This window comes from Phascolarctos cinereus, unplaced genomic scaffold (genome assembly GCF_003287225.1).
Source record: "Phascolarctos cinereus isolate Bilbo 61053 unplaced genomic scaffold, phaCin_HiC Scaffold_2;HRSCAF=192, whole genome shotgun sequence".
In the NCBI taxonomy this organism is placed as follows: domain Eukaryota; kingdom Metazoa; phylum Chordata; class Mammalia; order Diprotodontia; family Phascolarctidae; genus Phascolarctos; species Phascolarctos cinereus.
Window position 1 is genome coordinate 287,631,343 of NW_027555625.1, and position 15,648 is coordinate 287,646,990.

Genomic DNA, 15,648 nt, shown 5'->3' on the forward strand with positions numbered 1-15,648 from the left:
CAGCCCGTGGGGGCTGCCCACCTCACTCACTCGCTGCAGAGAAGACGCAGGGCCGTTTATCGACCACCTACTCCCACTCCTCTTGGAAAAAGAGCGTCCTTTCCTGGGTCCCTACCCCGCCCCTTCCCTGCTCTCGGCCTCTGAGCCGCCTTCCAGACAGGAGCCGAGGCCAGCACTTCCACGCCTTCCAAAGTTCCTTGAACAGAGGCGCCCCGAGAGGCGCAGAGGGGCGCATGCGCTCACGGTCCGCGTCGGCGCGCTCGCATGACGTTATTCCGCTTGCGTCATCCCCGGGCGCCCGCCTGGTCCCCGGATCCTTCCGGTGTGGTACCTGCCCGCCTGTCTCCCTTCTTTTCTCTGCCCTTCGTCCTCAAGTTGCGACCGGCGTCGCGGCCTCGCCTCGCACGTCGCCTCGGCTGCCTAGGCAGTGCAGCGTAGAGCCGCTGGAAGGGAGAAGAAAGGCAGCAGGAGGGACCGGAGAAAGGGCGTCGGGAGCGCGGCGCGGGCCTTGCGATGTCATCAGACAGAGCCGGAAGCGGCGCGGGATGGAGCGTGAGTGGGGACCGGGCGGGCGGGAAGAGCCGGAGCCGGCCTCCCTGCCCTCGTCTTCGACCCCCGTACAAGAAAGCTAGGACTTTCGTGCCTTGGCCTTGTGCCCTCCCGGGGCGTCCCTAGGCCAGCCCTTCCCGCCCCCCCCTTCCCCAGAGCGTCCCTGCCTCTGATGGAGGAGCTGTACTGGGCTTCTCCAAGCTCCTTCTTACTCCGACTTCCTAGTCCTGCCTGCTCGTTTTAGAGACGAGAACACCAAGGCCGTGAGAGGGGAATCAGCTTGGCCAAAGCCACAGAAGTAGTAGCTAGCAGAGACAGAATTTGAAAATCAGGTTAATTGAAGGAAGAGAAGATGCAGGGAGGGATGTGATATTGTTTTGAGGTATATCGAGGGCCGTCACGTAGAAGACAAATTAAATTTGTTCTTGCCTTCAGGGCAGAGAGGGAGAGGTTTCAGAGACCAAATACAGGTCCAGTGGAAGAAGTTGTTCCTTTCAGTTAGAACTATCCAAAAATGGAATTCTCAAAAGGCAGTGGATTCGGGGCAGCTAGGTGGTGCAGTGGACAGAGCACCGGCCCTGGATTCAGGAGGACCTGAGTTCAAATGTGGCCTCAGACACATAACACTTACTAGCTGTGTGATCCTGGGCAAGTCACTTTAACCCCATTGCCTAGTCAAAAACAAACAAACAAACAAAAGCAGTGGAATACATCTTACTGAAGGTGTCCACGTGGAAATTGAACGACTACTTTTTAGGAATATGGAAGAGCTTTTTGATCATCTGCCAATTGGACTATATGACCAAAAGACCTAAGCATCTCTGATATTCTTCAGCTCCTGTATCTACGACTCTGGTCTGTTGTCATTTGTTCTAGACATTAGCTTGCTACACTTCCTTTTACGTGTCTTCCAGCAAATGCCCCCTGGGCACCTGTGTGACCATCCTGCTGCTAAGTGCTGGGACACAAACATTAAGGAGATCCAGTCCTTGTTGTTCTGGAGCTGAGAGTACAGGTGGAAGGCAGCGGGGATGTATAAAAAGAGAGGAAACCACCTAGTAGTTGAACAATAACTTGTTCTGCAGTTCTGGGTTTATGGGATCATAAAATGTTAGACCTAGGTGTGGGACCTAAAAGAATATCCAGTTCCATTTCATTTATTTTAGAAAGGAGGAAACCAATTCAGAGAGGAGAACAGGTATATGTAAAGTGTAACAGGTATGGTGTAGTAGAGCTGGGTCCAGCCCAGGTCTTCTAATTCCAAATCCAGTGCACTTTTCACTGTACCATACTAGTTCCAGATATAGGAACATTGGGAGTGTGAATATCACTTCCTTTGGCCACAGTTTCCAGATCTATAAAAGGAGAGAATTAGACTAGCTGATCTCCAAGTTCCATTTCGGCTCAAAATCTTTAATCTTAGGAGCTAAGAACATAAGGTGTATATGAAAAGATCAAATAAGTGATAATAAGGATCACAAAGACAAGGAAAAGAGCATTAGCCTGAAAATCCGAGAGACCTGGTTTTGAATTCTTGTTCCCCAAATCCACAGTTGCATAACTGGGCAAGTCACTTAGCCTCTCTATGCTCAGTTCCCTCGTCTGTAACGTGAAAATAATATGCTTGTACTGCTTACCTCACAGGGTTGTTGGGGTACAGAGGAGGGGGGAGATGTTATGTAAACTGAAAAATGCTAGAGTAATAGGAATTCTTGGAGGAGTTCAGATGAGGAAGCCATAACAAAAAACTGGGTCAGATGAGAGACTATATCAAGTTTTATCAAAGGAGCCATGCAGAGCTGTGCTTGGAAAAGACTGGGTAATCTCAGTGAAGCATGCATCGTCACAGGCTATCTTCTACAACACTAGTTTACTAAACAATAGCCATGATCTCTTACCATAGCTGCTGTTTCCCATCCTGTTCCATCCCATCCTATCCCTTTACCCTCTTCTTTTCTATTAAAGAACAAACAAGCCCATGGCCCTCTCATTAGCAAGCATACTTATCCTCAAATGAGTTGCAACTATAGTGTATGTTTTCAAACACAAATTTGATAAAGGATATCCCTTATGCAAAGCCTCATCTTTAAAAAAATTTCTTTTATCAAAATTGAGAATGTCTTTAAAAATCTGCCATTTATGGTCACTGTAAATAGAACTGTGTGTTTATATGTTGTAGTGGTAGCCCACATTTCTATAGTACTTTCAGGTTAATAAGGACTTTCCTCACAGTAACCCTTTGTGATAGAAAGTATATGAATAATTATTCAGATACTTCATATATATTATTAATTATAATATCTCTTTTTTACAAGTCAGAAAACAGGTTCAAGTTAGAGCCATCTAAGTGCTACAGTGAACGGTGATGGACCTGAAGTCAAGAAGAGCTAAGCTCAGATTCTTCCACAGATGCTCATTAACTGTGTGACTGGACAAGTTAAACTCTCTTAGCCTTTTTACTCATCAGTAAAGTTTGAGTAATTTATAAATTATCCTATATATTATATATAACATATACTATGTTATATAATTATATATAATATAATTATAAATAACCCTGTATTCTAGGGTTCTAAGAGTCTTTGTAAAGCACTTCAGGAACTTTAAGTTCTATATAAATGCTAACAATCAATAAACACTTTACTGGTCAGTAGTCAGTAAACATTTATGAAGTACCTACTATGTACCAGGCATTGTGTTAAGTGCTGAGGATGCAAAAAAAGAAAAAGAGAGTTCTGCCCAAGGAGCTTATGTTATTGTTATTATTAAGTGGTTCGTCTAGGGTCACATAGCTAATAAGTCAAAGAGCCAGAATTCAAAATCTGATCTTTTGACTTTGAGTATTCCTACCATTTCATGTATAGAGAGCCACCACAGGTGGACAGGCATGAATTCGAGCAAGTTGTGTGCTTTACTGGCCACTTAGATACTGAGCTAGTGTCCAGCCACACAAACGAGTAAAGAGATGGTGCTGTCTTGATCTCAGGGAGATTTCAACAATCTGAGCCCTTCAGAAGTTCACTATCATGTGAGTGTATATAAATTGAGCTGTAGTTACATTATGTATGGATTCATTAAGATTACTCTTTGCAGTTCTCATGTCTCCCAAGTTTTATGACATACCACCTCTTAACATCCCTGTGATGAAAATGGCCCTGGAGCAAAATGAGAGACCGCTTGAAACGCCTGACACTCTGCTTCTGCCTTCCCTCCATATGAAATAGCCATCTTTAGATTTTGCTGATTAGATGTTTTCTTAAATATTGGGGTCACGTGTAAATGGAAGCCCCAAGGTAATATCCTTTTGGTTTGTTTTCCAGGCTTGATTTACCGAGCTTTCTCTCAAGAAGAGGCCAAAGAACTTGACGTTCAGGTACAACTGATTACTGTAATTTTCTAGTCTTTAAAAACAAAAGTATATTTTTTTCTGTTTGGAGAGGGAAACAGGAAACAAGAAAGGCGACAGGAATTGAAAATAAGCTATAGCAGTATCATAGATGCTGTTAGTAGCTCCCTTAGTTGTGCTCACTCACTCACACACACACTGATGTGTTTTTGTGTTTTATCTACCCCAAACGTTTTTAAAATATAAACGGGGGGGGGCAGATTATAAAAGGAAGAACTGTATTTCTGTGTTGTCTTCATATCTTTGGCTTCTAGCATTTTTTGTTCATTCATTTCAGTCATATCTGACTCTTCAATATTTGAGGTTTTCTTGGCAGAGATACTGGAGTGGTTTGCTATTTCCTTCTCCAGCTCATTTTACAGATGAAAAACTAAGGCAGACAGTTAAGTGACTTGCCCAGGGTCACATAGCTAGTAAGTGTCTGAGACCAAATTTGAACTCAGGTCTTCCTGACTCCAGACCAGGCGCTCTATCCATTGTGCCACCTAGCTGCAACAGTTTCTAGCATAGCATCCTGCATAGTAGGCATTCAATGAGTAATTGTTGGATTGGATTAATAGACTTAACCAGAGAGACAGTTGTTCAAGTGATCTGTGTCTTATACCAATAAGTCTTGTTTTCCCATCTTACTAAAATAAGATTTAAATTGGCTTCAGCTGTTTGGTTTTCTGATATAATATGGAACTTAAACAAGAGGTAAGGGATACTTGGTCATGTCCATTACAAAACTGCCCCTTAAGTCACTGTCTGATCTTGTCACTGTGCTTTGCTGGCGCCTAAAAACTGTTACATAAAGAGGAGGTTTATTCCACATCTCCTAGTATCAAATGGATCTTACCCACTTTGGTCAAGCAGTAATCCCCTTGTGCCATATAATGTTGGTATTAATGCTTTAAATTTTGAAAAATGAATGCACCTCTTAAGCTGCTCTTCAAAAAGGAATCTTTAGGTGATTCAAAAAAATTTAATAAAACTGTTATCTCCTGTTAACTCATCAAGTTATTAAAAAGCTTCTTCCTTTCAAAAAATAAGTTGTCATTAAACAATTGTGTACAAAGACCCTTGGTGCTCTCTGTTAAAGATGCAAAGAAATATTAGAAATGGTACCTGCCTGGAGATAGCTTAGTCCGTTTAGGGGGAGACAAGACTTGAAACATACCTGAAAAGATAACATGTGCTGCATGGCCTTATTAGTTACTACCAGTTGAATGATATAGGACTATGAGTGTCACAGGGCTTCTGGGGAAGCAGATAACACTGGGAACTGAAGTTATCAGAATATGCCATGGTTTTTTATAAATATGGCTGTGCTTGAATTCCAGCTCAAGGGCATGTGATGAGTTGTGGTTTTTTCAAAGACATAAACTCTCCCTTTGAAAAGAGGAGGGAATTTGCCTAAGAAGTCCTTCCATTTCCAAGACTGATTGTAAGAAGTAAGAGATAAAATTGTGTTGGGTTTTTCCTTGGTGGTCAACATGCCACTTTCTGTACAACACAGTGACCCAACACAAACCATCTTTAATACCTTCCCTTGTATTAAAGGTGAGTCCCCCTGTAGCAGCCATCTTTAATACCTTCCCTTGTATTAAAGGTGAGTCCCCCTGTAGCCTCAGAATGGACTTCTGTTCAACTTGGCAGATTAATGCCCAAGTCATGTAACTCAAGCCACATATACTTGTACCTAAAGAACCTTCAATTTCATTGGTGTGGGAGTAGGTATTCCCTCCACCTCTCTGAGCTTTATAGACAGCCTTTAGGAGTGGTGACAGACAAGTTCATCTCTGTCCAGCCCACCCAGAGAAGAGCCTATGTGCACGTGTCTAGGCTAGCTAGCCATGGACTCAGAGTCTTAGCAGTTTGGTGAGACTTGCCAGAACTTGGCTCCCAGAATACCCACGTCACCCCCAAGCCACAGTGAAGCATCAGAAGGGGAGGGCACTCCAGGGACAGTGTTACGGTAGTAGTGTTTTGTTTTCCTGCTGAGGACTAGGTAGGATTCTGTTACCATGTTATCCAGAGTTCTTTTAGTCACAAGGAAAGCTCAGAAAAACAGGATGGAGGTTAGTGGGGCCATTCTCTGTGGCAAAACTTTTCCATGAGAGACATAAACTGGCTTCTCTTTGATATTTGTGGGCATTAGGTACTTGAGAGTAGGATAGAAGAAGCCATACTGATCCTCAAATGAGAATGGATTCCAGAAAAGTTTAGATAAATTTGTGTATAACATATTAACATGTTTTAAGAGGAAATTATGTGATATCTGAGGAGGAATGGCCTTTACTAACTAACCATGGGGATCAGAGAAGGCTGCATAATGGAAGTGGTAAATGTTGGACTATAAAGACTGAGCAGGAAGTTAACAAGAAAAGAAGGTGATGGGGCAGCTAGGTGGCGCAGTGGATAGAGCACTGGCCCTGAAGTCAGGAGGACCTGAGTTCAAATCCAGCCTCAGACGAAACACTTGATACTAACTGTGTGACCCTGGCCAAGTCACTTAATCCTAATTGCCTTAAACAAAAAAAAGAATATTCTAGGCACAGGGAATGCCATGAGCAAAGACATAGAGGCATGGGGACATAGTCAGCAAGCATGTTAAGTACCTACTATGTGCTAAGCACTGGGTATACAAAGCAAGGCAAAACATAGTACCTTTTCTGGAGGATCTCACAGTGTAATGGAAAGGAACTCTAGCTGAGATTTGAGGGAAGCCAGGAGACAGAGGTGAAAAGGGAGAGGTCTAGTCCCTATCCAGGTAGGGATAGCCACTGAAAATACTTGGAGTTCAGAGGTGGCGTATGTGTGGAAGAGCAAGGAGGCCAGTGACACTGGATCACAGAGTATCTGAAGGGGAATAAAGTGAAAGAAGACTGGAAAAGTAGGAAGGGGCCAGGTTGTGAATGGTTTTAAAAGCCGAACAGAGGATTTTGTATTTGATCCCAAAGTAATAGGGAGCCACTGGAGTTTATTGCATAAGGTGATGATATGGCTAGACTTAACTTTAAGAAGATCAGTTTAACAGCTGAGTGGAGGGCAGACTGGAGCAAGGAGGCACTTGAGACAGGGAGACTAATCACCAGGTTATTGCAATAGTCAAGGTGTGAGTGATGAGGGCCTGCACCAGGGTAGTAGCAGCATAGAAGAGGAGGGGGCATATATAATAGGTGTTGTGAAGATAGCCTAGACAGGACCTGGCAGTAGACTGGATTTGGAGAGTACGAGAGAATGAACAGGGATGACACCTGGGTTGCAAATTTGGTTGACCGGGACAGTAGTGATGCCTCAGCAGTTATAGGGAAGTGAAGAAGAGGAAAAGGTTGGGTGAGAAAAATAATGAGTTAAATTTTGGACTTGTTGATGTCTGTGGGACATCCAGTATGTGGAGTTTTTTAATTTTGTTTTTGTGGGAGAGCTGGGTTGTACATAGTACTAGAGGCTAGAAGGATAGGGTCCTGCCAAGTTGTAGAAAGTTTTGAATGACCTTCAGAGGAGTTTGGACTTCATTTAGAAGGTGACAGGGGAGCTACTAAAGATTTTGGAGCAGAGATCAGTGCATAAGACATGATCAGATCTATGTGTAAGAAGTATTTTTGGCAGCAGTATAAAGAACAAATTGAAGGTAGAGAAGAGGGGAGGTAGCATCTCTTAAGAGGATATTGCATGCAGTGGTCATTTGTGACTTCAGAAAATTATTGGGAAAGCAAAGAGATGGTAGGCTGTAAGTGTGCAGTGAGGCATATATTATAGATCGTGACCAATTGCTTAGCAATACTTATTAAAAGGGAGGGGTCTGTATTGGGGAGAGATGACGTAAAGAGAGAGTCATTGGGAAGTGATTCCGTAAGGGGAAAACAGACATCAGTAAAACATCAAATAAAGAATAAAAATGTTTAGAATAGTATTGCCATAGTCTAGGTGCATGGTAATTAAGACTATGATAATTATACTAAGGTGGTGGCAGTGTGAGATCTTATGGAGGTGGAATGAGCATAACTTGCTAACTTTTTGGCTATGATATATATGATATAAATGCTTAATTAATCTTTCAGTAATTCCTGTGCAGCTCATTTAATTCTTCCTCTGAGGAAAACGGTAGAAACAGAAATCCTTAAGAAAGAGTCATGTTTTCTTTTTAAGACACGTAAGCAAGTAAAACAGGGGAAGAAATTCAGTTGACAAGTATTTATTAAACATGGATTCAAGGCACTGGTTACACAGACAGAAATGAAAAGGAAAATTTCTGCCCTCAGGGAGCATGATGAGCTGCTTCTTAGCACTGGGATAGAGAGACTTGATGTGTATGTAGCCAAGTGTAGTATGAAGTAGGGAAAGAAAGGGACAAAAGAAGAGATCAAAGCGCTTCAGAAATATTGGAGGGTGAAGAGTACTTGCAGAATAACGGCTAGCATGCTTACCAACCTCATGGTGACTCACAACAAGATGGAACTGGAGGTATTATCATCATCATTATCATTATTATTATTATTATTGCCATGTTACAGATGAAAATACAGGCATAAAAGAGTCAGGGAAATGAGACAGGGTAATTTTAAGAAGAGAAATTGTTTTAGACATTCACAGGGAATGGGTATCACTAACAACTGTGACGAAGCTGTCAAGCAGCAGATCCAGCTTGGCCCAAGTTAAACGTTCCGTCTTGGGATGCCTTTCTTTCCTCCCAGCGCCAGGGATCCCGAGAGGCTGAGGCCTTTGTGAAAGCCTTCCTCAAACGAAGTATGCCCCACGTAACCGAAACCCAACTCCATGAGCACCTTCATCGCAAAGCCATCGTGCTAGAGTACCGACCCCCAAAAAAGCCCAAGGAAAGCAAAAGAAAATCGAAAGGCTTCTCTGCAAAGCAGAGGCGAGAGTTGCGCCTCTTTGAAATCAAACCAGAGCAGCAAAGGTGAGAGATCTGTACTCCAGTTTCCCACCTCCATATAAAGATAGGCAGCCTCATTTGGGGAGTTTATAATTGGGAAGCCCAACAGTAGGTGAGATGCGGCTTGGTCTTGTTTTTATAATGTATGGCCACAAGGGGGTGCCCTTCCTTTAGCAATGTTTCTCCACGTTTGACTTTTTTTTTTTTTTGGAATCAGAATGGCCTGAGAGGGAAGGATGCCTGTCTTTTGGTTCCTGTCTTGGTTCTGATTGCTAAGATCAGTGTCAGGAACGAAACCATTACCCATGGCAACAAGCAGTTTATCGTTAAAGTTTTTAACATAAGAAAGAGGAAATGATACTTCTTAAGATCTGAGGTTTTTTGTTGTCACTTGTAATAGCATTAGATATAGTGTTATAGCTAAGGAAGGTACCACCCACAAGAGTTGGAAATGTTTTAAAGGAATTGTTACAGTATTGTGGGAGTACATCTTCCTTCCTCTGGCTGATGCTTCATCCCTCCTTAGCCGTAGTTCTTGGTTTCCCCATCTTATGATTGCTTTTAGCCACTGTTTGTAGAGCTGTAGCTAACAACCTCCCACATTCCAGACTACAGTTTGAGAAATCTGATTTACAAGTGTTGGTATAGTGTTGGTGGAGGCTCGTCACAAAAACAACATGTTTTGAGTAGAGAAAAAGGTTCCTGCCTACAGTGGTGTTTTCTGGGTGAATATATCTAAGAACTAGAACCATCTGATGGTGCCTCATTAACTCACACTTAAATAGCTTCTATAGTACCTTACGAAATACAAACCCCTATTCTCTCAACAACCCATGAGGCAAGTAGTATTGATGTCCCTGTTTCTAGATGAGGAGGCTAAAGGTCAAAGAATCAAAGTGACTCGACCAGAATCGTCAACTAGTTAGTATCAGAAACCATGCTGCAACTTTGGTCTTCTGACTCCAGACTTAGTGTTCTTTCTTTTATATAACACTCCTCATGGAAAGCGCATGCCTCCTCAGCTACAGACTTGTCTTCAGCATCACTTAGTATTGAAAAGTGTGTACCTGGTGCTTGAAAATCAGTTCTTAAACGAACAGCTTTGTGTCAAAAGAATCTTCATCATCAGTGCCAGAATTGCTTAAAGGCAGGAGTCAAGAGCCTTCTGAGTTGAGAACTTAATTGTTGGTAGAGCTGAGGAATGGAGCACCACAGAGTTATTTCTCCTCGTCTTGAGCGCCGCTGTCAGTCCAGCCACCTCCCAGGCAAGATAAATGCCTTTGTTTGAATCTTTTGGTTGTGTATCTTCCTGCTGATGTTGCTTAAAATGAAGGCATTTCACTAAACTGAAAGGGAACTGTGAGATTCTAGTAGTTGCTACTCCCTGCTAATTAGGGGACTGTGTTCAGAAAGCTTAATTTCTTGAAATTGGGTTTGGTTCTTTTTTTTTTTTAATGTATTTCAGGAACCTTGCAATTCCCCACTGGTGCTGCATTTTTGCGAACCTTGCACATAGTAATCTTTGGTTCATTTTGCCTAACCTCTCTGACCTGTTCCTGGATGTATTTTAGATACAGCTTGTTTCTCCCTCTGCATGATCTCTGGAAGCAATATATCCGGGACTTGTGCAATGGTCTCAAGCCAGACACGTAAGTTGATATTATTAAGTTAAATTTCTTCTGCTCCAAATTCTAGCTCTCATTGCTACCGGAAACGCAGCATTAAAGCCAGTCTTGTGGTTTTTCTCTATATCAGTTTGTTTGTTTGTTTGTTTGTTTGTTTGTTTTGCGAGGCAGCTGGGGTAAGTGATTTGCCCAGAGTCTCACAGCTAGTGTTATGTGTCTTCAGGCGGGATTTGAACTCAGGTCTTCTTGACTCTAGGGCTAGTACTCTGTCCACTGCACCACCTAGCTGCCCCTCTCTGTATCAGTTTGAAGTTGTATTTATGTGTTCAGTTTTTTCAGAGCTCTGGATCTGGAGTGTGATGTTGTTAAATCTTTTGTCTTATAGGCAACCACAGATGATTCAAGCCAAGTTGTTAAAAGCAGATCTTCATGGTGCTGTTATTACAGGTATATTTGACGAATTGTGTCGGATATTACTATACTTACATTCTTAATACATGTCAGTAAGGTTTCAAGTCAATATGCCATGCACTGTGCTAGGGATGTAGTTTAAGTAAAAACAGTTCTAATGAGGTTCTTACCTTATATGTTCTCAATGTGGAGCCAGAGTCATTCTCTTTCACTTGGTTTAAGAATTGGGTTTCCTTTCCTTTGAAATTCCATGGAACTCCCCTGAGGTCATCCTCTCATCACCAGTAGTAAAGTTTGTTGAGGACTCTAGGACTGTAACATAAAGTATATTATATTTCCCTTCCAGGATAACAATAGCAAAAATATGTTACTAGCCAAAAGGATTAATTGGTACTACTTTCTGGGTAAGATGATACTTCTTTTTCCTCCCAGAACTTGAAAATCAAACTTGTCTGAGGAGCCTTTCAAGCTATGAGTTTTTTGGAAAGAGAATTGTATCTACTGCCTATGATACCCTCATCCCTTAGGAAAAGTCATTGCTAGATGGAAAATGGTCAGCTTGTGAAAGCTATATTTATAATTCATTCATTTACTCAGCTTACGTGTACTGAATACCTACCATGTCCAAGGTCCTATGCTGAGCATTGAAACAAAGACCCAGCCCCTGCCCTCATGGAGCTGATGGTTGTAGGTTGGGGATGTGGGGATGGGCGGGTAAGACTGAGATATAATACGTGCACAGAACGAATACAAAACAGGATGTGACCTGTTATCATAGAGGAGCTAGAAAATGCTTGGAAGGCTCAGGAGAAGGAGAGGTCACAGACAGTTGGAGGCATCAAGGAATGGTCACATGTGAACTGGCATTTAAGAATGGAAGGATTTCAACAATAGAGATGAAAGGAAGACATAATAGATATAAGGAGTAGTTTAAAGTGGGAAGGTACAAGATGTGTTTTGGAAGAACAGTAAGTAGTCCGTTTTGGATGAAGAATATGTATAGGGAAGAAGTGAGAGATGATCCACAACAGGAAATTCATCACAGCTGGCATATTGGAAGATGTTAGTAGAAGTAGAAAGGCAGGTAGTATATTCAAATCCTGTATTTAATTAACTGCCTTTTGATAGACTTCTTCTGTATATTACCCATGTAGAAAAATGAGTCTCTTCTCTCATTCTGTAGGGCTATAAGACCTCTTGATACTGTCTAGTATTAGTCATATATATGAACATTCAGCTCTAGAATTATGCTTAGTGATTAATTGGTCACCCCTCCGTTTGGTGGTTGGCATTAAAATAATAACAATGCCTTATATCCGTATAGCCGTCCACAGATTGTCAAAGGAACTTCCACATCCCATATCTCAAGCAGAAGTAACCGCTTCTGCCACCATAGAAGGTACATTCCTGGAGGACATTGAGGGACAGTGAAATAAACACTAAACCAGGGGCTGAGAGCCTCACCTCTGCCACCAGCTAGTTATGTAACTCTAAGCAAGTGATGTCTTGTGCTCAAGCCTCAGTTTCTTCATTTGTAAAAAGGGAGGGGGATGGAAAGATGGTTTGGGGGGAAGAGAAGGATTGATCTAATTAGTCACAAATGGCCCTGCCAACTCTGACATTCTGCATGTTGTCCATGTGAAGGCTCTGAGCGGCCATAGAAACTGTCACCATTGTTTCTGTTTTGTTCTTTAGTTACAAAATCTAAATGCCCCTCTTATGTTGGTATTACGGGAATTCTTCTTCAAGAAATGAAGCATGTCTTCAAAATTATTACCAAAGATGACAAATTAAAAGGTATGTGGCCACTTCCCTGTAGGTATTACAGCACTGAGGGCACACACAAAAATTCAGTGAGTAGGTTACTGCCGTGCTGGTCGCAGGATGCCTTTGGGTAGTCATGTCTGATCCTGTAAAAGCCTGCTGTACAGACGTCTCAGGAATGTGGAAATGATTAACCTGGCTTCAAAAGCTGTTTCCCTTCTGATCCCAGGGCCTTCTCCAGAATGACCTGGTATCTGTGAGTGTGGATAACCTGGGTTGCCACACCAGCTGGCTGGTTGGGAAGAGTTTGCCATTTGCTGCCTTTTGCATCAGGAGGACAGTTCACCCCTCTGTCTGTTCCTGAATGCTAAGTACAGACTGTGGTATGGTCAGCAGCCTCCCTTCAAAATGCTGAGACTTAGGAAAAGAAGAGAGAGAAGGATGAGGAAATAAAGAGTTGTATCTTCCCACATTCTTGGATATCTGTGCCCCAAAAGGCAGCATCCTTGGTTCAAGAATAGTGTTTTCAAGCTGATACATTGGGAGTCATTGCTCAAGAAAAGAATAAGAAATAAGAAAGAGTGTTCTTAAAGTTGCCACATTGTGGCCTACTTACCTAGAGACTCAAAGCTCTCAAAACCTTAGAATTCTTTTCATTAATTCAATTGTACATTTGTTTGATTGCTTAGTTATTTATTTTTGATTTTGGTATTCTGATGCAGAGATTAGTTTTCTCCTTGTTAAATAAGAGAGGGAAAGATGGTATAACATGTAGATAATTCCCTCCATGAGAATCAAACCAAGGTGGAATTTGAGAGTCTTGTTTCCAAATATCTTCCCTAAAAAAACCATATCAAAGGCAGCTCTTTCCCTGGGGCAGTATTTCAAGTCTGATCCCAGTGCTTTTGATTGTGAAAATTAGGTGTTGGAATCACATTGACTGATGTCTTTGTTAAAAATTGGCCTTGCTGCAGAAAAACTTGCCTATACATTCTGTGGACATCATCACTACCAGAAGTCAGGTTTATTTCTATTTCCTCATTTATAGCATTGTTTGAATGAGGATGTCATATATAAAAGCAAACAAGTGCCAGAATTTCTTCTCACTTATCTTTCTTTCCTTCTCTTTTAGTTATTCCCAAGTTAAACTGTGTGTTTACTATAGAGATCGATGGCTTCATTTCCTATATTTATGGGAGCAAGTTTCAACTTCGATCAAGTGAGCGTTCTGCAAAGAAGTTCAAAGCAAAAGGAACAATTGACCTCTGAACTTGTGACTGCTTAAGAAAATGTCACTGCAATTCAGAACAGTGTGAAGGAAGGCGGGAGACCTGCACTGGCAGCTGGCTTATGTTTGGTGCCTTGCTCTTTAAAAAAAATAAAATAACTGCCAGGCCAGTGAGTAGCTCATTTCCAGCTCATTTCACCAGTTCAGTTGTTAGTTGTCTTTTCTTTCCATATTGTTTAAAGTTCTGTGTGTGGTCTGCCTGCCTCTTTGGTTAAACAGATGATTTTCTGATTGCATTATTTTCTAGAGAGATTTGTTGAGTCGATTCAAGCCTGTCGCCCCCTGGAGTAGCAGTCTCAGCAGAAAGAAGCTTACAAAATCACAGGCTCTTATTTTGCAAATTAATAGTTCCATTGAATTAAGGAGTTGGGGACCCTGCATATTGACCTTTGTGTCATCTAGTCTTTATACCTCAGTAGCAGACTATAAAATGGGAAATACAGAAGATACCATTCTCCAGTGCCAAGCCTTTGTGGCATCATCCAGAGAAAAGCCAGGGCGCTTGGGAGGATAGAGAGGATCATGAGGCTTTCTTTCCCAAACTCCCATACATTGTGTGACCCTCCACTTCCCGGAAACTTCATCCCAGGTGTTCTTTGAAGCTATTTCAGAAAACTGTATCTTTGAATATAACTTTGAAATCTGAATAAGAAAATGTATTATTTGTGTAATGAACATATTATTTTTAAAAATATGCCCCTTTGTACTTTGATGCTAAAACATGGAGGTTTTACTTTTTTGTTGACTCTAATATCCTAGACCAGTGTTGTCTGTGCTAAAAGCAAGTGAAGCTCTTCATGGTATAGGGGGTTGGGGGGAAAGGGAGAGGGGAGGGAGGAGAGATGAGTGGCTGAAAACCATTTCAGTCATTTTAGTGGGAAGTCCTGAAGAGTATCAGTGTTCTTAAGGGTCTTTCCTTTGACAAACAAGATGTGTGCCACAGATCATCCTTGGCATCCTCCCCCCTCACTTCCTGAAATTTCCCTACAGAAACAGGGCTTTTTTAATGTCCCTTTGTCTTTGAGTCACTCATTACAAGCACTCCACATTAAGGAAAAGAGAACATTACACACAAAGTGGATGAGTATTGATTCAGACCAGATAACAGGCTTGTCTGGCATGAGGACAAGAATGCTGTGATCCTGGCCTGTCAGATAGCCCAGAGCTGCCTATTTTCTGTGTCATGTGACTTTGGATGCCATGACCCCCATGTAGGTTGATGGGAAATGTCTCTCCCTCGTTCTGACATTCCTGAGCAATGTTTGGCTGTTTCTGCCATACCTGAAAGCTATGATCATAACTACCTGCTTTCTTGATGGGGAAATAAATCTCTCTCTTAGTTAATTTAAAGTGGTTTTTGTTCTGTTTTAACTGGCTGAAAGTGCCACATTCATAACTGAGTATCATTAATTCTTAATAGGTGCTATAACTTTCTTTCCTAAACCATCCTGTTCTTTCCAGCCAGCACTTATTGTAAAAGGCTTCTAATGTATAAATATACAGTTGCTTTCCAGAAAAGTTGTAGGTGCCACTTGCCATGTGAAATCTGTTTTTCATTTGGCATTGACTCAAGTTTCAGTGTGAGTTTCTTGCTACTTAAAATTATAAACTTTCTGTCCTCTCCTCTCTCTTCCCTCATCCCCAATTAAGGGGACTTGGAGAGATCACCTTTCTTTGGAGAAGGTTATGGGTGCTCGTGTGTCTGGGAGGCAAGTGGTTAGTACCC

General features: G+C 41.9%; 1 protein-coding gene across 1 annotated transcript; it reads left to right on the plus strand.

The window, feature by feature from the left end:
- Positions 1-233: 233 nt before the first annotated feature.
- On the plus strand, positions 234-15,266 carry POP4 (POP4 ribonuclease P/MRP subunit). Its single transcript, XM_078149173.1, has 8 exons — positions 234-552; positions 3,870-3,922; positions 8,635-8,858; positions 10,406-10,483; positions 10,845-10,906; positions 12,195-12,269; positions 12,566-12,667; positions 13,767-15,266. The coding sequence occupies exons 1-8, from the start codon at positions 234-236 to the stop codon at positions 13,901-13,903; spliced, it is 1,050 nt and encodes a 349-aa protein (XP_078005299.1). The 3' UTR covers positions 13,904-15,266.
- The last annotated feature ends 382 nt before the right edge of the window (positions 15,267-15,648 follow it).

What these genes read in the sequence shown, in the direction of transcription:
- POP4 (XM_078149173.1), top strand. Translation starts at nt 234, where the DNA reads ATGCGCTCACGGTCCGCGTCGGCGCGCTCGCATGACGTTATTCCGCTT. An exon ending in CCAAAGAACTTGACGTTCAG is followed by an intron (nt 3,923 to 8,634) that starts GTACAACTGATT and finishes CTTTCCTCCCAG; the next exon opens with CGCCAGGGATCCCGAGAGGC. An exon ending in CGCTTCTGCCACCATAGAAG is followed by an intron (nt 12,270 to 12,565) that starts GTACATTCCTGG and finishes TTTGTTCTTTAG; the next exon opens with TTACAAAATCTAAATGCCCC.